This window comes from Alosa sapidissima, chromosome 3 (assembly GCF_018492685.1).
Source record: "Alosa sapidissima isolate fAloSap1 chromosome 3, fAloSap1.pri, whole genome shotgun sequence".
Lineage (NCBI taxonomy): Eukaryota > Metazoa > Chordata > Actinopteri > Clupeiformes > Clupeidae > Alosa > Alosa sapidissima.
The window spans coordinates 9348914-9368802 of record NC_055959.1 but is presented as its reverse complement, the minus strand read 5'-3'; the positions used below and the strand labels follow the sequence as shown (position 1 = coordinate 9368802).

At 46.0% G+C, this 19889-nt stretch overlaps 1 protein-coding gene across 2 annotated transcripts in view; it reads left to right on the top strand.

Moving 5' to 3' along the window:
• The window catches only part of rnf216 (ring finger protein 216), a 35773-nt gene that overhangs the window by 13696 nt on the left and 2188 nt on the right, over positions 1-19889 (top strand). For both annotated transcript variants that reach the window (XM_042084997.1, XM_042084996.1), the window contains 5 exons: positions 489-626; positions 2147-2295; positions 2569-2647; positions 15024-15121; positions 16942-17164. In XM_042084997.1, coding sequence (XP_041940931.1) covers positions 489-626; positions 2147-2295; positions 2569-2647; positions 15024-15121; positions 16942-17164 — 687 coding nt within the window. The remainder of the gene's footprint in view (positions 1-488; positions 627-2146; positions 2296-2568; positions 2648-15023; positions 15122-16941; positions 17165-19889) is intronic.

Here is a 19889-nt window from a genome sequence, read left to right as displayed (position 1 = left end):
TGGATTCATGAAAATACCAATCCCATATGTGAATGGTTTTAGAAGACTGAGAAAGTATAAATCAGTGTTCTGTATATTTTACCCTGCAGTCTGTGGACTAGGTAGATATGTTCTTCAGACACCTTATTCATTGACATTCATTGTCAAATGATCACAGACAGCATGGGAGCTAATTCAGAACCATAAGGTAACGTAATCTTAAATGTAACACGTTTAGACAAGTTTTATGAGGAACCCAGCATTGCTTCAGAGACAAACATGGCTTATAACATTTCTAAAGGAATGCATTATGTAACTTTTATAGACTTGATTCTTAATCAAGTCTCGTCCCGTAGCTATAGCAGTCGGATCCTCAAAAATAAAAAAAAACACCTGTTTTTTTTTGTTTTTTTTTTAAATAATAGTGATATGGATTTAAAGTCCTATCTTGTAGTCCTGCTTCTGGGGTGTATGTTGATACTGTTGCCCATGGTTGTATGTGCTTGTAGGATGGGCAGCTAATCGAGTGCGGCTGTTGCTGCGGGGAGTTTGCCTTCGAGGAAATGACGCAGTGCACTGACGGCCATCTCTTCTGCAAAGAGTGTCTGGTGAAGTACGCCCAGGAGGCAGTGTTTGGATCAGGGAGGGTGAGTGCTAAATTTGATCAACTGTGCCTCCATGGTTGCATAATTCCTTTCTGTATTGCACAGATGATGCTCACACCAAACCTCTTTGTAAAACCTATCTCAGTTTTTTGTAAATCTTTTTATCTGTGTAAACTGAGATCCTTTGTGTGTTTACGGTAGTACAAGTAGTTGAACTTCCAGGTTTTCAACTGGTCTTCTTTAGAGGAACAAAAATTCCACCAATATTAAAAGAATAAACTCCATCCCTTTACATATGGTCAACTGGGTTGCTGTATGATTCCTCCCCTTACCTACCTGTAAGCAGAGGTGGACAAAGTACACAATTCCTTTACTTAAGTCAAAGTATAGATACACATGTCAAATATTACTCCAATACAAAGTTGCTAAGTCAGATTTTTACTTAAGTTGAAGTACAGAAGTACTTGCTTTTAAAAATACTTAAGTATTCAGAAGTACAAGTATTTTTTCTTTTTAATATAAAGTTTATTTGGTTATTAATAGGGTGTACATCCTTTGGTCAGTCATATAACTTGAAGAGAGCTTTAGTTCCTTACATCCAACAAAAAACATTTTACCTATTTTCATAACTTTAAACTGTTCAAATGGATGCAATAATATAATTTAAATCATTATTAATTTTCTGTTCACAAATCTAAAACATTTTCACTGCCGAATACAAAACCAGATAACTCAATTATGAGTAGATTATTTTGTTTAATAATGTAAGCTAAAGATAGATAGATAGATTTATTACTTTATTCATCCCCAAAGGGAAAGTATGGTGTTACAGCAGCAATTAATTATATATATATATATATATATATATATATATATATATATATATATATATATATATATATATATATATATATATATATACATATATATATATATACATATACATACACACACACACACACACACACACACACACACACACATAAATACCTACATACATACAAGTTAAAAAAATAAATACAATTGGATATAGTCTCTTTTGAAGAGGTTGTAAACTGCATTGTCTCTCAAGATTTTTCTCTCACGGCACAAAGGGGCGTTGTTGGGCAGTGATGTAGCCATAACTAATAGAATTGAACTATTGAAAAAATGAACTTCAAGATGGTCTATAGCATTATTGCATTTAAAAAATCAAATGTGGTTAAAAGTAACGAGTACTTCATGCTCAGATATCAAATGTAGTGGCGTCAAAAGTACAATATTTGTCTTTCAAATGAGTAAAAGTCACAAGTTTCCAAAAATATGAATGTACTTGTAGTTACTGTCCACCTCTGCCTGTAAGCTTCACCTAATTTTGTGATCAGGCATTGTAAAAATACCATTACCATAACCACTTCCTACCAGCTACCAGGGATGTAAAAGTCTGGCTTCTGAAAGTAAAAACCCTATTTCTTCCAACCATTCACTAAATCACTGATTCTAATTAGCACAACTCCTCAGCCAGGAAGATCAGCTGATTAGTAAAATCAGTCTGACTGTTTCCCTGTCTGTCTCCCTTTCAGTCGGAGCTCAGCTGTATGGACGGAAACTGCACATGTTCCTTCGCTGCGAGTGAGCTAGAGAAGGTTCTACCAGAGAACGTTCTGCTCAAGTACTACGAGCGGCAGGCTGAGGAGGCGGTGGCGGCGACTTGCGGTGATGAGCTGGTCAGGTAGTTGAACTGCCCATTCCATCCTCCTACTTCTTGTTTCAATACTAGACTGTTGCACACACTTGTGGCAACATTTGTCCACTCACCTTTTTATCCATCTGAAACCAACTTGACTGAGTCGAGGAGTATATTTCTGTCTTTATGACAAGTTGTATTTTCTGTTTTTATAGGTTTATTGAAATTTGTTGCGACGTGCCCAGTATATTCTTGGCTGACACCGACAGATTGACATGATTGTGGTCATCAATTTTAATTGGCTCCTGTCTTTTGCAGATGTCCTTTCTGTAACTTCCCCGCGCTACTGGACAAGGCCATCTCACTCTTCAGCTGTCCGAATCCCCGCTGCAGAAAGGTGAGCATGACCCACACAGCTGCCTGTGTGCGCTGGGACAGTCAAAGTGCAATCAAGCGTGATCAAGCTAACTGGCACCAGGCCCAGGCCTGAACTGCAATTCCTCTAGTGGCCACTAGGGGGTATGGTGAGACTGTAAAACCAGAGCTAAAAAGCTGATTAACAAAAGCCCCACCCATCAAAAAAAAAGAAGAGAAACGGTTGTGATGATGACCATGAGCCTGTCTGATAGTGGTTTGTGTTTAGGCTGATTGTTGGAGAGAAGTCAGGGACATACACCATCCATCAAGTCTAGATCTTGTGCAATACATTTGGCTAGTGGCAAGGTGAACAGTGGAGGAGGTTAGCCTTGTGATTATGACTTTAATCAGGTTCTAAATTTGGATTCTGCTGACAAGCTTTTGGAGTTTGGCAGTGAAATAGCAGAGTGATGACTTGATATTGTCAAGGGCCTGCGTGGCGCCTCTGCCCCAGTCTCACTGGTGAGCTCACAGCAGTTGGTCATCAGTGGAGAAACTCCTTGCATTATGGTGGCATAAGAAATGTCGTGTTGCTGAGAGGAACCAGAACATCACCCCAAGGGGGGTTACACTGATATTTGGATGGGCTTTTCTAAAAGTCTCAGTGTGCCTGTGTGTGAGAGAGAGTGTCTGTTCATATTCAGCCGGATGATTGAGCTTGCTGAGGGGTATCGTAACTGCCCCAGAATGGCCCTCGCCCCCAATCAGCCAGGAATGCAGTGGGTGGCTGGCCTCGCCTCCTCTCCTCCCCTCTCCTCTCCGTCTGTCAGGTGCTATCTCTTCCAGTAAAGCCCTGACTCAGAGGCCTTATCTTATTTATTACATCCAGAGCTGAAGGAAGGGGGGGGGGGGGGGGGCAACTGAACGACAAGGACATATTTCCTTCCCCTCACAGTAATCAGGGTCAGTACTTCCACCATCCCCGGGCGGTAAGGATCAACCTGAAATTCCCTCGGCCCTTGCTAGGTATCACCATAATGGGGGGGCGGGGGGGGGGGGTGTTCTAAGTATAAAGTGTATGATTGATTTAGCCGTGTGGGAGCTCAGGCTGACTGCAAATACCTACTACTTTCTAATAGCCTGGAGTGTGTTTCCCAAATCGGTAGTTGCAACTTGGTTAAAGAAGCATTATGCAGGTCTGGTTATTCCTTCGCTGTTTCTGGATTTTCGCCGGATTTGGGCTCGCATTTTTAACTACACTTCTCCCCCTGCAGCTTCGGTAGCAAGTGACTGCTACGCTAACCCCCCACTAGCTAGCAAGCTAGCCATCAAGAAACCAAGCTAAACACATACAGGGCTCAGAATAAAACGGTCGAGCAAACACATTGTTCAAGAGACTATCAAACCACATTACAAAGACGAAGTTCACCCAAGGGTAGGCTACTTGCAATTTCAACAGCAACAAAGTCAAGTCAGCGTCCGTTTTGCAGTCTTCTTCGAAATTACAATCTGACTACATTTTCGAGGCGCGATTGGATACTTCTGATGAATTACATCCGGATTTACCCGGACCGGGTCCAGAAAGTTGCATATTCGTTTTTTCCGCGGGGAAGCGATAGGGGGAGACAAAGCACCCACCAAACGACCCAGACAGTGTTGTAGAACCATCAGAACGACTCTCAACCTGCATAATTAAGGTGCAATTTTTGCTAAAATTGTAACATAGTGCCTCTTTAACTTAGTTAGCAACTATGGTTTTGGGAAACGCGCCCCTGTGCAGTAGGAGGCTGGACTGGTGCGGCCTGGACAAATATGCAGCCGCTCTGGTGAAAACTTGACTGCTTGGACAGGGAAAAGCTGCAGTGAGAGCACAAACGCTAAGTGTCTTTGGAGCTGTGTGGTGTAGCTGTGTGGCTTGCAGGGTTTTTTTTTGTAATCAAGGCAACTAAAAGGCCCATATTGACACACATTATTATGCTCTCACATACACACACACACACCAACAGACACACAAACACCTGAAGCAGCGCTGCTAGGTGTGACTGAGGGCACTTGCCCTCTAATTATCATGCCGAGGACGGACTGGGCGAATGCCTCCGCTGCTGCTGCTGGTGTTGCTGCTCTGGCTGTTCCTGTCTTGGCTCCCATGCTTCTCCACCGTCTGCAGTCACGAAGAACAAGGCCTGCATGCATCTCAACTCTAATCACTTCCTGAACTCATTTGAGCGGGTTTGTGATCAATTAGGCATGGGGGAAAAAATGAAAACCAAATCACATTAGCGAGCCGAGGTTCTCCTCCGAGTACCCCTACACACACACACACACACACACACACCCACTGCTGTGCAATTCTGTTACAGGACAAAGAGGAGGGAAAAGGCTCCTATTCCGGAGCCCATCGATTCATTTGAGGCCTATTTTCTCCTCGGGCTCGTAGTGCACAATTAGAGAACAGTGGTGCCTACATTTCTGTCAGGCTGAATCAGCTTTATGCTGTGTGCTCGGCACGCTATGGATGTCAACGCCAGGACAAGTCCATCTGCTCTAAACGGGGCCTCTCCTCTCTCGTTTTAGAACCCCACTGCTCTCTCTCTCTGTCTGTCTCTCTCTCCCTTCTATCCTTTTCTCTCCTCTTCTCTCTCTCACCTCTTGTATTCCTCTCTTCTCTTCTATCTCCTTCTAAGTTTTTCTTTCCTCTCTTTTCCCCTCACCTCTGCTCTGCTCTGCTCTGCTCTGCTCAGACATTTTAATAAGAGCGGGACGTTTGAGCCCAGCTGGGAAGTTACCCTTTAATTGAATTGATTAGGAACAGAGGACGCTTTATGTGGAGGAGGACAGGGCCTATGCTGTGTGTGTGTGTGTGTGTGTGTGTGTGTGTGTGTGTCTGAGAGAGAGAGAGAGAAAGATGAGGGGCTCTGGAGAGCCTCACTGATTCCATTGCTGTCTCTCTTTTTCTGTCTGACTTTGTGTCTCTTTCCTGTTGTTGGATATTTCTTTTGGTTGTTGCAGCATTCAGTCATTATTCTAGTAAAGAGCATTGTTGAAGCAAATGAGAGACACTGGATTCAGCCCTGTAGTCTGAACAACCAGCATCTCATTTTCTAGCCATTCTGTTTCAAAATAATGCTAAAGCTGTCATCACACATCATGTTCCTATAGCTCTCTGGGCTTAAACACTTCTTTTTTCTCCCCTCTAATATCTTATACCACTAAAATATCTTATCTCCCCTCTAATATCTTATACCACTAATATATGTGTGGTATTGGTGTAAGCTTCTGAGTGTAAGGCAATGGTTTTATCTCTGTCTCAGTCTGTCACTCTGTCTGAGCTGCTTTCAGACCTAGGTGTAAGTCTGCATGTTCTGCCAATGTCAAGCAGTTGGGCCGTATATCTGAACAACATAACCGGCTATTTGGAATTCTGAACTTTCCGAACAGCTCTTACACTACTCCCCTCCTAGTATCTCCGACGGACATTATGTAAATGAGCTTGTGTCTGAACGAAGCCAAGAACATGTGGAGATTCTGTTCATGTGCGTCAGTGTCGTTCACACATAATGTCCGCATGTTAGCATCATATCTGAATCACCCGAAGGGTCGGACCTCCGTTTGACAAAGATCCGCATATACTGCGGAGGTGGTGTCTGTGCGTCTGTCTGTCTGTCTGTCTCTCTCTCTCTCTCTTTCTCTTTCTCTTTCTTTCTTTCTTTCTTTCTTTCTTTCTCTCTCTCTCTCTCTCTCTCTCTCTCTCTCTCTGTCTCTCTCTCTCTCTCTCTCTCTCTCTCGGTAATGTGGAGACTAGGTAAACTCTGCTGTTCAAATAGCCCCCACCCCCAAACACTGAGCGATGGAAATCAGCAGCCAGGTTGGTTCGTCCTGATGAAACTGAGCTGCAATGGACAGGCAGCCAGGTCGGCGCAGCTGACACGGGGAGCAATCACCTGGCCTTTATTAGATTCCCTCGCCGTATTCGCCAAGTTTCCCTTCCCTTCCCATCTCCTCCTCCTCCTTCTCCTCCTCCTCCTCACTCAGGGATGATAAACAGCGTGTTATGGGAATGAGATAGCAGGCTTGTAAACAGGTGGAGGACACACGAGCACAGTTTATGTTGTATGCGTCAGCAGCACTGGGTACACTCGTGGGATTGTCTGTCTGGTCTGGTCTGTTTTGTTGACCGTGTGGTCTCAGACTGTGGAATAAAAAAGATTTTAAAAAAATAAATAAAAAAAACTCGGTCACAAATCTGATCTTTGGTATCGGCTGGGTCACAGTGACATGTGGATTAGAAATCCAGACATGAAATCTGTATCTCGCCTTCTGTTTGAGAATGCAGTATTAGAAGGTTTAATAGTGATTATCAAGCAGTGAAACAACACATACTACATTTCTCTTAAAGAAAAACAGTGTCAAATAACAATACTAATCATGATCAGATATACTGACTGAGACTGTTCAGTATGTTATGTGTAAATACTCGTCTAGCTCAAGTGTCAGATAAATGTGATGTGAAGTGATTGGAATTCAGTGTGAAGAAGTGAAATGCAAGTGACTGCCCTTGAGAATGAGCTGGAGCAGGTGTGTGAAGAATGCACTGTAACTGCCCTTCTCATGTTCAGATGCAGTAGCATGTCTCTGTCCACTTGGGGTCAGCGGTGCTCCATGCTGGCCCCCTTCACAGGCCCACCCTTTTGCACAGCTGCTGTTTATTACAGGCCACCTCCTTCCCTCTCTGTCTCTCTCCCTCTTCCTCTCTCTGTCTCTATCTCTCTCTCTTTCCCCTCTCTTTTGTTGCTCATGAGGGTCAAGAGGAAATGTGCGCTGAAGGGCTGTCTCTCTCTCTCTCTCTCTCTCTCTCTCTGCCTGTCTTGTCTGTCTCTCTCTCTCCTCATCCTCTCCTCTTCCCTTGTTGCTCATGAGGGTCAAGAGGAAATGTGTGCTGAAGGGCTCTCTCTCTCTCTCTCTCTCTCTCTCTGCCTCTCTTATCTGTCTGCCTGTCTCTCTCTCCCTCTCTCTATCTATCTCTCTCTCCTCTTCCTCATCCTCTCCTCTTCCCTTGTTCAAGGTCAAGAGGAAATGTTTGCCAATGGGCACTCTCCTCAATCTCTGCCAGTGGCACTCATGCAGCAGCGGTCTTATCTGTGTGTGAGTGGCGCTGGCCTCTCCTCCTCCTCTGTGTTGTCGTTTCTTCTCCGGCTCTCTTCCTTGTGTTTTCTGTGTCACAGGACAGGATGGAGAGGGGGAGAGAGAGAGGAGGGTGTGGGGGTCTCTGTGTGCACTCGTGGCGTGATTTCATAACCTGACCTACTTTCACATCCTCATTCTGCCCCTTTTTTAAAACTTTTTTCTTTTTGCTCTTTTCCTTCTTCCCCCTCTCCCACTCCATGACACTAGCTCTGTATCTGGCTCTCCAGTCTATTGCGTTCAGCAGCAGCAGTGGATGAAGGGAAAGAGAGAGAGAGGGAATGAGAGAGGACAGACAGACAGACAGACAGATAGATGTGCAGTGTAGTGGTCAGTCAGGCCTGGACCTCAGAGAGACAGAGAGAGAGGACCCGGTTGGCTGCTGAAGCATTGACCTCCTCGCCAGAGTGACTCAACCAGGGCTTCAACCACATGACGCTAACATGAATTATTCAGACACACACACACACACACACACACACACACACACACACACACACACACACACACACACACACACACACACACCTAGTCACAGCTAGACCGCTGCTTTCACACATTATGCTGTGGATTTGAGGAGGGGAGCCAGCGGGCACTGGTACTCCAGGAATAGCCGCACCACACACCGGTCCACAGCGCTGGTCATCACTGAGGAGGCCAAGGGGTCAGTGGCTGAGCCCGCCAGCGTTGGACGGGCACTGGGCGACCGTTTGGGCACTGTTTGGTGAGATCTTCTTTGCCACACTGAATCTTGTCAGTCGGTGCCCCTGCTGTGCCATCATCCCACTGCCTTCTGGTGCTCGATGCCCATATGTGCCCCATATGTGTGTGTGTGTGTGTGTGTGTGTGTGTGTGCGCCCTGTATGTATGTGTCGTGTGTGTGTCTCGTGAGTATGAAGGTTCATACCAAGGCAGTGATTCTACACATTTCTTCCATCAGATGGAATGACCTATCCTAACAATGTTGATCGAAAAACATGATTAAAGTGTAAACTATGACACAGTTAAACAAACCAAAAATGTTAACAACAAAGTCCTGGTAAGACTTTTGCAGAGGTTGTTCAAGGATGTGTGTTAATTATCTGGTGTATGGTAAGCCATTTATATGGGGTGCAAACTCCAAAACAAAAAACAGCTCATTATAGATTTGAAGTTGTCGTGCATATGATAAAGTATCGCTAATATCTTATCTTCAGGTAATGAAAAAAAACACTTAAAGATATTGTATTCTCTTTCATCCACAATAGTGTGGGTGGCCAATATTTTTTGAAAAGAGAAATGGTTTCTCAAAATGAAATGGTAACTCAAATAATAAAGCTCGTAAAACGGTACTGTTGGTTTAGGCTCTGTTCGGTACAAGTGTTCCATGTTTTTTCAGGGGAGGGGTGGGAGACGGGCTGCTGCATATAGGGGCGGTGGGTCTTTCCTGCCCCCTTCTCCTCTCGTCATCAAGGACGAGGGTCATCCCTCCTGGCGCCCCATCCTTAGACAAACACAAGAGGCGTTGTTCCAAAGGGGTAACCTGATCTCTGTCTCTCTCTCTCTTTTTCTCTTTTTCTCTCTCTCTCTCTCTCTCTCTCTCTCTCTCTCTCTCTCTCCCTTCCCTAGCCCACCCCATCCCCCTCTCCTTCCTTCTGGTGGGCATGAATGAGGGTTATATAACTGACACAATTTTTCCGCCTCACAGCACCCAATAACCCCACCCCCTGGGCTGTTCCTCTCCCGTGATTGGTCGGACCCAGTTCCTTCAGATTTGAAATGTGGTACAGTTCATGTTTGACCCAGTTTTGTCCCCTCCCTCCCCCTCCCGCCCCTTTTTCGCTCTGTATTTTCTGAAGTATGCACATTTCAAAGAATGCCATTTTTATGCAGGGCGATCGTGTGTGCAAGCATGGTTCTCATTTAGGTCAATGACTCTCACATGTGGCATGTGGCGGCCCAACTTTTATTTCCTTTTCTCTTTTTTTCTTCTTTTTTCTTTTTCTTTTTCTTTCTGAGTTCTGGCATCGCCCCTTTGTTGTTTTTTCGGCACACTTTCTCGTCTTCATGTTTGCAGGGTTCTGGTCCGCTTTGATGCACAGAGGCACTGTGTTGCCGCACACTTGAGCATCATTTGTAGGGAAGTTGTAGTGTTGTTTTTAGGGCATTTGAGTTGTGCCTTTCTGTACGTTCATCTGCTGTCAGTGGCTGGTTTTGAGGAGTGTTATGTCTGAACATGCTTTGCATGCCATTTCCCTAAACTCTTCTAACTGTGTTTGCACAAGCAGCCCTGCCAAGACAGGTTCTGATAGCCATCAAGGCAATGCAAATGCCGAAGGCATGCTACATGTGGGTAGCTGTGTGTGCTTTTATCTGACCCTCGAGGATAATGTGTATACAGTGTCTGTGCTGTTATTAGTGAAGAATTCAAGTTGGTTTTCACACTGTACAGTGGATTTGTTCAGACAGGCCCAAACGTTCAAGCTGTGTGTTGGTTTGTGGTGTGTGCTCCCTATTGACTTCTTTGCAATAGCAGTGCAACAGGTAGTACATTTCATAAAAGCTCAATGTCATCCCTTAATCTTTTTTGTTCAAAGTGTGTGTGTGTGTGTGTGCTTTGGGTGTGATTGCAGCCGCCCTCTGATTGAGGGAAGACGTGTTGGTACTGGATAATAGACCAGTTTATACACATTTAAAACCAGCATAATATTGTTGTGTGTGTGTGTGTGTGTACATATCTGCCTGTGTTTGCGTGTTTGTGTGTTAGCACTAGCCAGCCCGGTGGGTGCGTCTGTCTAGTCCGCCCCCCTGTCTCCCCAGAGGCTGGTTCAGCCTCTGCATTCCTCCAGTGCTGCACTGAGCAGAGTTCAGGCACTCCAGAGAGGCGCAACCCAACCCAGCCCCAACCCAGCACAGCCTAGCACAGCGCAGCAGAGCAGAGCAGCCCTCCAATCAGACGCGGCGCTCCGTTCTCCTTCTCCCTTATAAGGCCAGTTGCAGCTTCCCGCGCTCCGGCTCCCTCTCTGGGCTCTCCGTCTGTGGCTGGGGTGGAGGCGGGAGAGTGGACGAGAGGAGAGGTGCAGGGTGGAGGGCCTCCACACATCCCCACATGTGTTTTACACGCAGCTGTTACACACGGGCAACGGGGGCAGAGTGGCTCCGTTGTTTTTCCTCTCATGCAGCATGAGAGATTTTTAATTCACATTTATGTGCATATTTATGTGCAAGAGTGTGTGTTGTGAGGATTGCTATGCTACTGCAAGGTCTCATACTCTTAAGAGTAGAGTGAGGGACCACTAGAGCTAGAGGCACATCTGTTTTGCTGACATGAATGTTAGACGGAAATAACACTCCTTTGTTGAGAAGGGCATGGTTTCTGTCCGTCTCTCTCTCTCTCTCTCTCTCTCTCTCTCTCTCTCTCTCTCTCTCTCTCTCTCTCTCTCTCTTTGTCTTGCACTCGCTCTTCTCTCTTCCCAGCAACTTGTTTTTTAATCTCTCGTGTGCCTGCCACAGTGCTATGCAACCTTTGCAAGTTGCCAAATATGGGCCGATTACCTTGAAATGGTGAATGACACACACACAAACCACATACGCACGCACACACACACACATACACACAGACGCACACAGACGTGGTGAGTTATTTCCTCCGTGGTCAGAGAGAGAGCGAGCTGCGTCGTTAAAGCTGCCGCCTGGGTAGCCGGGGAGGTGTGCTCCCGGGTGCCAGCTGCAGCACACTTCCTCTGAGAGGCCGAGTGATTCACGGCTCACCCTGTTCCGTCCCCTCCGCTCACTCCCTCACTCACTCCTCTCTTCCTCTAAAAAAGCGCTCGGAAAATTACCAGCCGCTAGAACTTTCCACTTGCTCAGCCTGATGCTCGGGTTTTCTCAGAAGAGGAACTCTTGGTTCTGAAGTTTCGTTTTGCCCTTTCACCTTCCGCTAGTGCTCTGTCAGCTTGTTTGCGAGGAAGGTTGTTGAATCTGGGCAATGTGTTTGAATGAAAGTCAAGGGTTTTTTTTACAGCTAGAGGCATCTACAGAGCATTTCCATGAGGGATCATGGTGGGATGTTGGGACTTGGTTATTAAGTGCAGTATGTCTGGGCATCCTCTATAACCCTGGTAAACATGGCCCTGGCCCACCACACCTCAGTAAGTCCAGACAGCGTAGGTTTGCTTTGAGGAAGCTGAAATGTCAATTGAGAAGGTGAACATGTGAGCGCAGATGCAGATGCAGAGGCAGAGGCAGGTTTGAGAGGAGCTTGCAGACACCCAGGAAGAAAGTGTTGTGCAAGTGGTGGCAGTGTGAATGTGTCACGCCCCTCAAGCTCCTTCAGTGAGATGTCCAGTGAGATGTTTACCAGAGAGTCCATTTTAGCTTCACTGTGTAAGTGAAGGTGCTGCTAGGTTTGGCTTTTCCTTGTGCGTGTATACATGTGTGTCCTGCTTTGTCCTTCTAGTCACATTTTGCCAGCTGACAGATTTGTGGCTTCCTTTGTCCTTTGTGGTGTCATGTCGAGTTCTTCCTTTCACCCACCAGAAACATGCCAACCCAAGCTCACCTCTCCCCAAAATCACCAGAGAAGATCATGTTGCTTAATATGTCTGCCTGGTAGATTACAGGCTGTAATATAAGTGTGATATCAGCAAAAACCACTGTGTTCTGTTCGGCATTACATTTGAGATAAAGTTGTTTGGCTTGATCATTCTGTGCCTCTCTTTGTCACATGCTTGATGAGGAAGTAACTCACTGCAGAAGTACGCTGATCGGAGCACAATCACAAACAAGTCCAACACGCCCATTTTAGGTATGAGTGAAGAACGAGGCTCTAGTGCCCTCTCAGACACTCAGAAACACTTACAGTGTCAATAATACCGCAGTATGTTTTATCTTCCCTGTGCCTTATCTTTGTGTGTAAAGCATGAGTGGGTGTGTGCTCTGGTGCCCTACCCTCCTGCAGGGCTCAGCAGGCCCACTAGGGGGCGATAGTTCACCATCCTGCCACTGCGCCACTCGCCCTGATCTAGTCCCTGCCCCTCCCGTCTGCCCTGAGCCTACTTCTGTGGCTATTGTCTCGTCCTGCGAGCACGGCGCATTCATCGCTCAGTGTTTTACAACTGATTAAGATCATAAATGATGCCGTTATCAGCTTTAAGTCTGCCATTTTGGCTCTGTATCTCGGCAGTTTCCTGCTCGTTTGGAAGAATTAGCGCGCTTAGTGTGAAGTTAATCCACGCCGCTAGCGCACATCATTTGCCGGCCTGTGGAGTAGGGAGAGTGAGAGGGATGGCGCTTAAGTTACTGGTTCATTTCCTGGACAGCGGTGACCCCTTAGGGGCTGTTGTTGTGTGTTAATCACCTGAAGAGGGCTTTCTGACTTCATGCTGCCCCATCAGCACAACGCTTGTCATATGTCAGCCTCATAAATATTAATTCCCATTCATTAAATATTAAAGCTAGCAGTTTTTAGCAGGGGCCTGTTACCAGGCAACTTCCTGCTCTGGGATTGCAGAGCCTCCTGACTGTGGACCGGGTGTGTCTGTGTGTGGGTCGTCTCCTAGGTGTCTCTCTCAGTAAAAGTAGCAGTGCATATATGTGAGTGTGTGTTTGTTTGACGTCTCCCTGGTTTCTTGGTAAAAGGGGTCGACGTGTGAGTCAATATGTGTGCATGTCAGTAGTCTCCTGGGTTTCTGTGGAAAGTGGGTCAAACTGTGTGTGTGTGTGTGTGTGTGATCATCTCCAGGGTGTTTTAAGTAAGCAGGTTAAGGCTAGGGGTCTGAGTGCACTAAGAAGACAGCATGACGTTGCAGCTGCTCACACACAAAGCAGGTCTCCCTATTAGCTGCTGCACATGCTAAACATGTAGCCTATACTAGCCTAGCCCCTCCATCAGCTCCTCCTCACTCACAGCTATTCTGGAGGTCTGAGTATATTTCTGGATGCGTTAAACTCACCCTCCTCCGTGTCACCAGTTTAGCGGCACTAAAGGGGTGTGAAAGGAGCTGTGTTCACCCCTCTCGCCAACGCTCTCTCTCTCCCTCTCTCTCTTTCTCTTTCTTTCTCTCTCTCTCTCTCTCTCTCGCCATACCGTGAAACGAGGAGGCGTACTATTGTGCCCATTTTAACTCGCTTCGCCTCTCGCCCTGATGGAGGAGGCAGAGGAAAAGAGAGAGGGATGGAGAGAGGGATGGAGAGCTAGGGAGAGAGAAAAAGGGGGAGAGAGAGATAGAAAAAAGGAGAGAGGGAGGCAGGGAGGAGGCCTGTGTGCCAAGCAGGGCGTCGGGCACAGATGTCCTCTGCAGTCAGCTGAAAGGCAAAGTATCGTGGGCAGGCATGACTAAAATGGAGCAGATGAAAACGCTGTTTCTAGGCAACCAGGCTTGAGGTGGGGGCTGGGCTGGGGTGGGCGGTGGGAGGCCAGTCAATGGCTCCCAGTGAAGGAGCGCTCTTCTGGAGCTTTGCTTTCAGCATGCTGCAGCTGCTGTCAGATTCACTCAGTGTGTTTTATGGTATATTAGTGTAGCAGCCTCTTCCTTATTGTAATGTTACTGTACATCTTAATAGTGTGGGGCTGCTTTATATGCAACTCCAGTGGAAACCCTCAACACTATTTCAGGCAGCAGCCAGCTCTCAAAAATGCCTCCTCGTCCTTTGTCTGAAATGGCCGCCCTTTGCCTCAGGTGTGGTCACATCATCCTCGCTGATGGCTGTGGGTCGACCAGACGGCTGGGTCCGATCCACCCATCTCTCTCAGAGGGAGTTGAGAGTGCCACTTTTGTCCTCTCTGCAGCTGTCTGGCGGGCTGCAGTTATGAGTGCTGTTCTCTTAGCCTGCAGGGTGTGGGCTTGACTGTAAGCCTTAATGGCTAATATTATTAATCCCAGATGGTCCACACAGGCAACACTACCATTACATCTGCTTCTGATGGATGCTAGGTAATAAATAAAAAATAAAGGGAACCCTGTGTGTGTGTGTGTGTAAAAGATGTGTGTAGTTATAAGCTATACATAGCATAAATAGCAATTGTACAATTGTAGATTTTTTTTCCGCTATGAGGTGTGTGCGTGTGTGTGATAACCATAGCTTTAGGGCTACTGCAGACAAAACAACTGTTTTGTTTGTGATTTCCATAGCTGAAATCCTGTGACTACAGACTGTCTATAGTTGCCTTGTTCCCAGATCTGAACAGGAATGCAGGTGTGAGTGTATTTAATATGTTTGTGTTTGTGTGTGTTTGTGTGTGTATCCTTTCCCAGGAGAGCTGCAGGAAGTGCCAGGTGGTGTGGAAGGACCACGTGGGGAAGACGTGCGAGCAGGTGGTGGAGAGGGACGAGATACGGCTGCGGGTGGCCTTGTGAGTGCCTGTCTCTAAATAATTCAGCCCGCCCAATATTTGGGCTTCTTCTCCGCTGTAATGGGCCACAGGGGAGTTCATTAGCCTCATTAGCATTGCATGTGCTGCGTCAGCCCCTTCACTCATGCCCCGGAGGCAACAGTAACACATACACACACACACACACACATGCGCACACACACACGCACACACACCAATACGTGCACACACACCAATACGTGCACACACACCACTGTGAAATCCCTTGGAAAATTTCACACACTCACGTTTGCTTCATACCAAGTTCATTAATATCGCTGAGCTGCCTCTGTTGTATTCCCCAGTGCCCATTGATCATGTGAACCCAAATTCTGATAAGAAATCGCACTGCATTATTTAGCATGAGAAACATGTGCACAGCATTTGGTTTATGCAAAGCTGGGTTGTCTGTTGTCTTTCTCCTATGGCCACATGGTGGTCCTCCACTTCCTGGTCTGAACAGGAAGCGAATCCATCGGCTTCCTTCCTCTCCCTGTGTTTGGAACGGCGATGCCATGGAGACTTCACATCCTGTTTGTCAGTTTGATTCTTTTGACACCTTTCTTCAACTTCCTTCTTCCTTGATAAAGACAGGAATCTGTCAATCCCATACTGCTTCCGTAACAGTGTAAAAACAGATTGCATTTTGACACCTGTCCCTAAATCAACAGGAACAACTTGAGCTTTTCTGTTTTGTTTTTTTTTGTTTTTTTTTCAAAATGTATCATAGGGCATGTAATTGCAAATAGTCTTATTGTAATATAAATTTAAACATTGCATGCAGGCCTGTTAGATTTGACAAATATGGCCTCTTGCTTTGGGCACATTACTCTGTTGTGACAAACTATATTTGCTAATCAGACAAATGGAATGGAAATGTTGTCTTCTTGCTTTCACTAAACATGTCAGTGTATTCTAATATAATGTTAGAGATGCAACACAAAAGCCGTGGCCTACTGGTTAGCGCTTCGGACTTGTAACCGGAGGGTTGCCGGTTCGAACCCCGACCAGTAGGCACGGCTAAAGTGTCCTTGAGCAAGGCACCTAACCCTTCACTGCTCCCCGAGCGCCGCTGTTGTTGCAGGCAGCTCACTGCGCCGGGATTAGTGTGTGCTTCACCTCACTGTGTGTACACTGTGTGCTGAGTGTGTTAAATGTGTGTTAATGAGACCAAATTTCCCTCACGGGATCAAAAGAGTATTTATACTTATACTTACTTATACTTACAACTGCTCCATATCATCTATATAATGGTCAACATTTCTGCTATTTAACATCACCTCTCCCTTGTTGCCTGTCCGTTCTGTTGGCTGTGTGTCCGTGTCTCTTACCAGACACGCTTTCCACAGTTAGAGCAGCAGCCACAGTGCCCGTATCAGCCAGCCGTGATTAACGGGGGTCTAGACCCACTTCCCACTCAATATTTTTGCACTTTTACTGATGCTCTCCCATTAATGCATGATTCATGAAGCCAATCACAGAAATGGTCCACTTTTTCTCACTCATTTCAGAACGCCAAAGGGTTGGCAATGGTACAAAACAATTGATTTTTCAGTTAGACAGTTATTTCAAAAAATGCGGCATAGACAGCAATTGTCAGCACTAGATATATTTTGCTGATTAGGAGATTCTCCTTCTGTGTCATGTAAAGGAAAATTGCTTTACCTTGATAGCATAACTTTGTTGGACATTGTGATTTATAGGTTAAGGAATAAACTCCTAATGGCGATTTGCCTATGATTTTCATGTGTGTGTGTGTGTGTGTGTGTGTGTGTGTGTGTGTGTGTGACGTCTAACATCAGCGAGGAGAAGATGACGGCGGCGCGCATCCGTAAGTGCCATAAGTGCGGGACGGGGCTGGTGAAGGCAGAGGGCTGCAACCGCATGTCCTGCCGCTGCGGCGCCTTCATGTGCTACCTCTGCCGCCAGCCCATCAACGGCTACAACCACTTCTGCCAGCACGCCCGCTCGCCTGGCGCCCCCTGCAGGCACTGCAAGAAATGCTCCCTCTGGTCCGACCCCACGGTGAGCCCACCCAAGACAGAGCTGCACACACTGACGCACATACACATAGGCAAATGCTCAAAAACTGACCCTAACTTACATGGGAACTGCACACACACACATACACATTTTTGTGCTTAGACAAACACTCTAAAGAGGCACAACTGCCTTTAGGCCCTGTTCACAGGACACAAACAGATGTGATCGTTTTCTTTGTTCAACCATACATTAGCATGTAATCCTGTTTGCTCATAGACAAACATGCTCACACAAAAAGAGAAACGGTCACATGTGAGATTGGTTCCCCTTGGATGAGCACAAGGTAAGGGGCTCACATAGACACCAAATGTACGTGTGTGTGTGTGTGTGTGTGTGTGTGTGTGTGTGTGTGTGTGTGTCCAAGTCCAACCATAGCACACACATACACATATACATACACCTGCCTACACCTATACAACTGAAAGCCCAAATGACCCAAGACCAGGGCCAATTTTGCAAAAATGTATAGACGTCCGTTGTTTCAAAATGTTTAGATATTCTATAGATCAGCTGTGGGAGTTATGTGTGGGTCATGAGAACTGTATATTTGCCATGATTTGCCCGTCAAATATGAAAGCAGAATGTTGCAAGCTGTTGCATATGTGATGTAGGCTTGTAGCCTTGCACTTTCACAGTTTGAGCAGGTGTCATAAGCACAGCGGAGGTGCTTGGGGTCTATTTAAGAACACTGTTAAATTTGCAGACCTAGGTGTAAGTCCGCATGTTCTGCGGATGTCAAGCTGTTGGGCCATATATCTGAACAACAACAACATAACCAGCTATTTGGAATTCTTAACTTCGCTGGCTCTTACACTACTCCCCTCCTAGTATTTCCGACGGACATTATGTAAATGAGCTCATGTTTGAACGAAGCAAAGAACATGCGGAGATTCTGTTCATGTGCGTGTTTCAACTAAGTTCAACCTGTTCAACCACGCAGACATTCTGTTCATGTGCGTCAGTGTCGTTCATATCGCATCATATCTGAATCACCCGAAGGGTCGGACCTCCGTTTGACAAAGCTCCGCATATACTGCAGAGGACGTGTCTGAAAGCAGCTTGTCTGTCTCTTCCTCCAACACAACCCCCCCAACCCTCAGTGGTGTCTGTCCCAGTGCAGTAGCTCCAGTGACGATGGCCAGTATGGCCGACACCGATAAGAAGGTTTTATCATGCCCCATGCTCTCTGTCCGTCTCCCCTGATTGGCCGGTCCGGTTCTCAGGTTACCCGTCTGGAGTAGGCCCAGCGCCGTTGGTTATAGCTCAGTACGTCTCTCCTTTCCAGCCAGAGCTCCTCCTCGCTTTCTAAGACCTACTTAGGTTTTGCCACTGTTACATAACCCACTGTTAGACTGTGAGCTGCCTGGCTTGGTTACCTAGGAAGCGATTTGTAGTGATGGGCAAATGAAGCTTTGGTGAACCACTGAACCACAGCAGTGTGAACCTAGCGACACTAGCTATAAAGCAAAAAGATGGCCGCCACACATACATTTTCAACATAAAAGTCCTTAGCAAACCAATATTTTTGGTTACATATACTGGTTTGGGTAAGAACTTTTATGTTGAAAAATCTACATGTGGAAGCCATATTGGATTTTTTCATTAGTGTTGCTAGCTTCACACTGCTGTGGTTTAGTGGTTCACCAAAGCTTCATTTGCCCATCACTAGCGATTTGGCTGTTGTTAACCCTAATTAGTAGTATCTGTTTGGAGTCCCAGTAGCCAAAATGTGTTTCCATTAATTGTTTTGATACATGCCCTGAAATCACTTTGAGTTGTGCGTGTAGTTTTACCATTAGCATCATTTAAATATCCCCTGATGAGCTTGTGGTGTCACATTAGCCAATCAGGTACTCCCTGCACTATTATAAGTAACTGCACAACTTTACATATTGTCATTGTAATATCAGAAAAAGCGCTCTGTCAGAGAAACCTCCCAGAGTGTGTCTTGAGAGCTTATTAATATCCCCAGTAGTATATCGGATGCAGTTTATCTGTGGCTTCATCAGAAGCTCAGTCTGATGGGTTTAAGATTAGATTCCCTGGTACAGATCAGACAAGGATTTGTATGGATTTGCATGCAAATGAACTTCTCATGCTTGTGCATCGTCTGTGTTCATATTCATTGTGTTGAACCTTGGGCTTCTGGTGATTGGCTGCGGTCATTGGACTTGGACTTACAGTAAACTGGACAAATTCAGGAAAGAAGATGTTTCTCCATGTAGACATCTTACTAGTGATTTGAGTAATAATATAGTTGTATTTTAATCCGTTATGATAACATAATTGGTCTCAAAGGTTCTTCTTTTCTAACCTGCATGTGTACCACTGTTAGCCGTTAGCATAACCTTCCTGCTCCCAAGGCTAGTGTCGTGCTAAGGTCGTCGCTCTCGCCTTCAAACATTTCCATGGATTAAATCCCTCATTAAGATGAATGTGACTCAGCAGATTATATGTGTCACCCAGTGAGAGGATGAGTCATCTGATGTGAACACCAGGCCATGTTCAGAGCCTGATGTCAACTCTGCTAGCCTAACTGGCGCTTACTCTTGAGTTTCTGCCTCAACACTCTCACACATGGTCAAATCCTCATGTCAAAGATGATGACCTAGCACAAGCAGATTAGTAAACCGAGGTGTTGACCGAGGCGACTCTAGTGCCCAACAACACGGTCAGTGTGGGAGGTTTTGTGAGGCCCTGTTGTGGC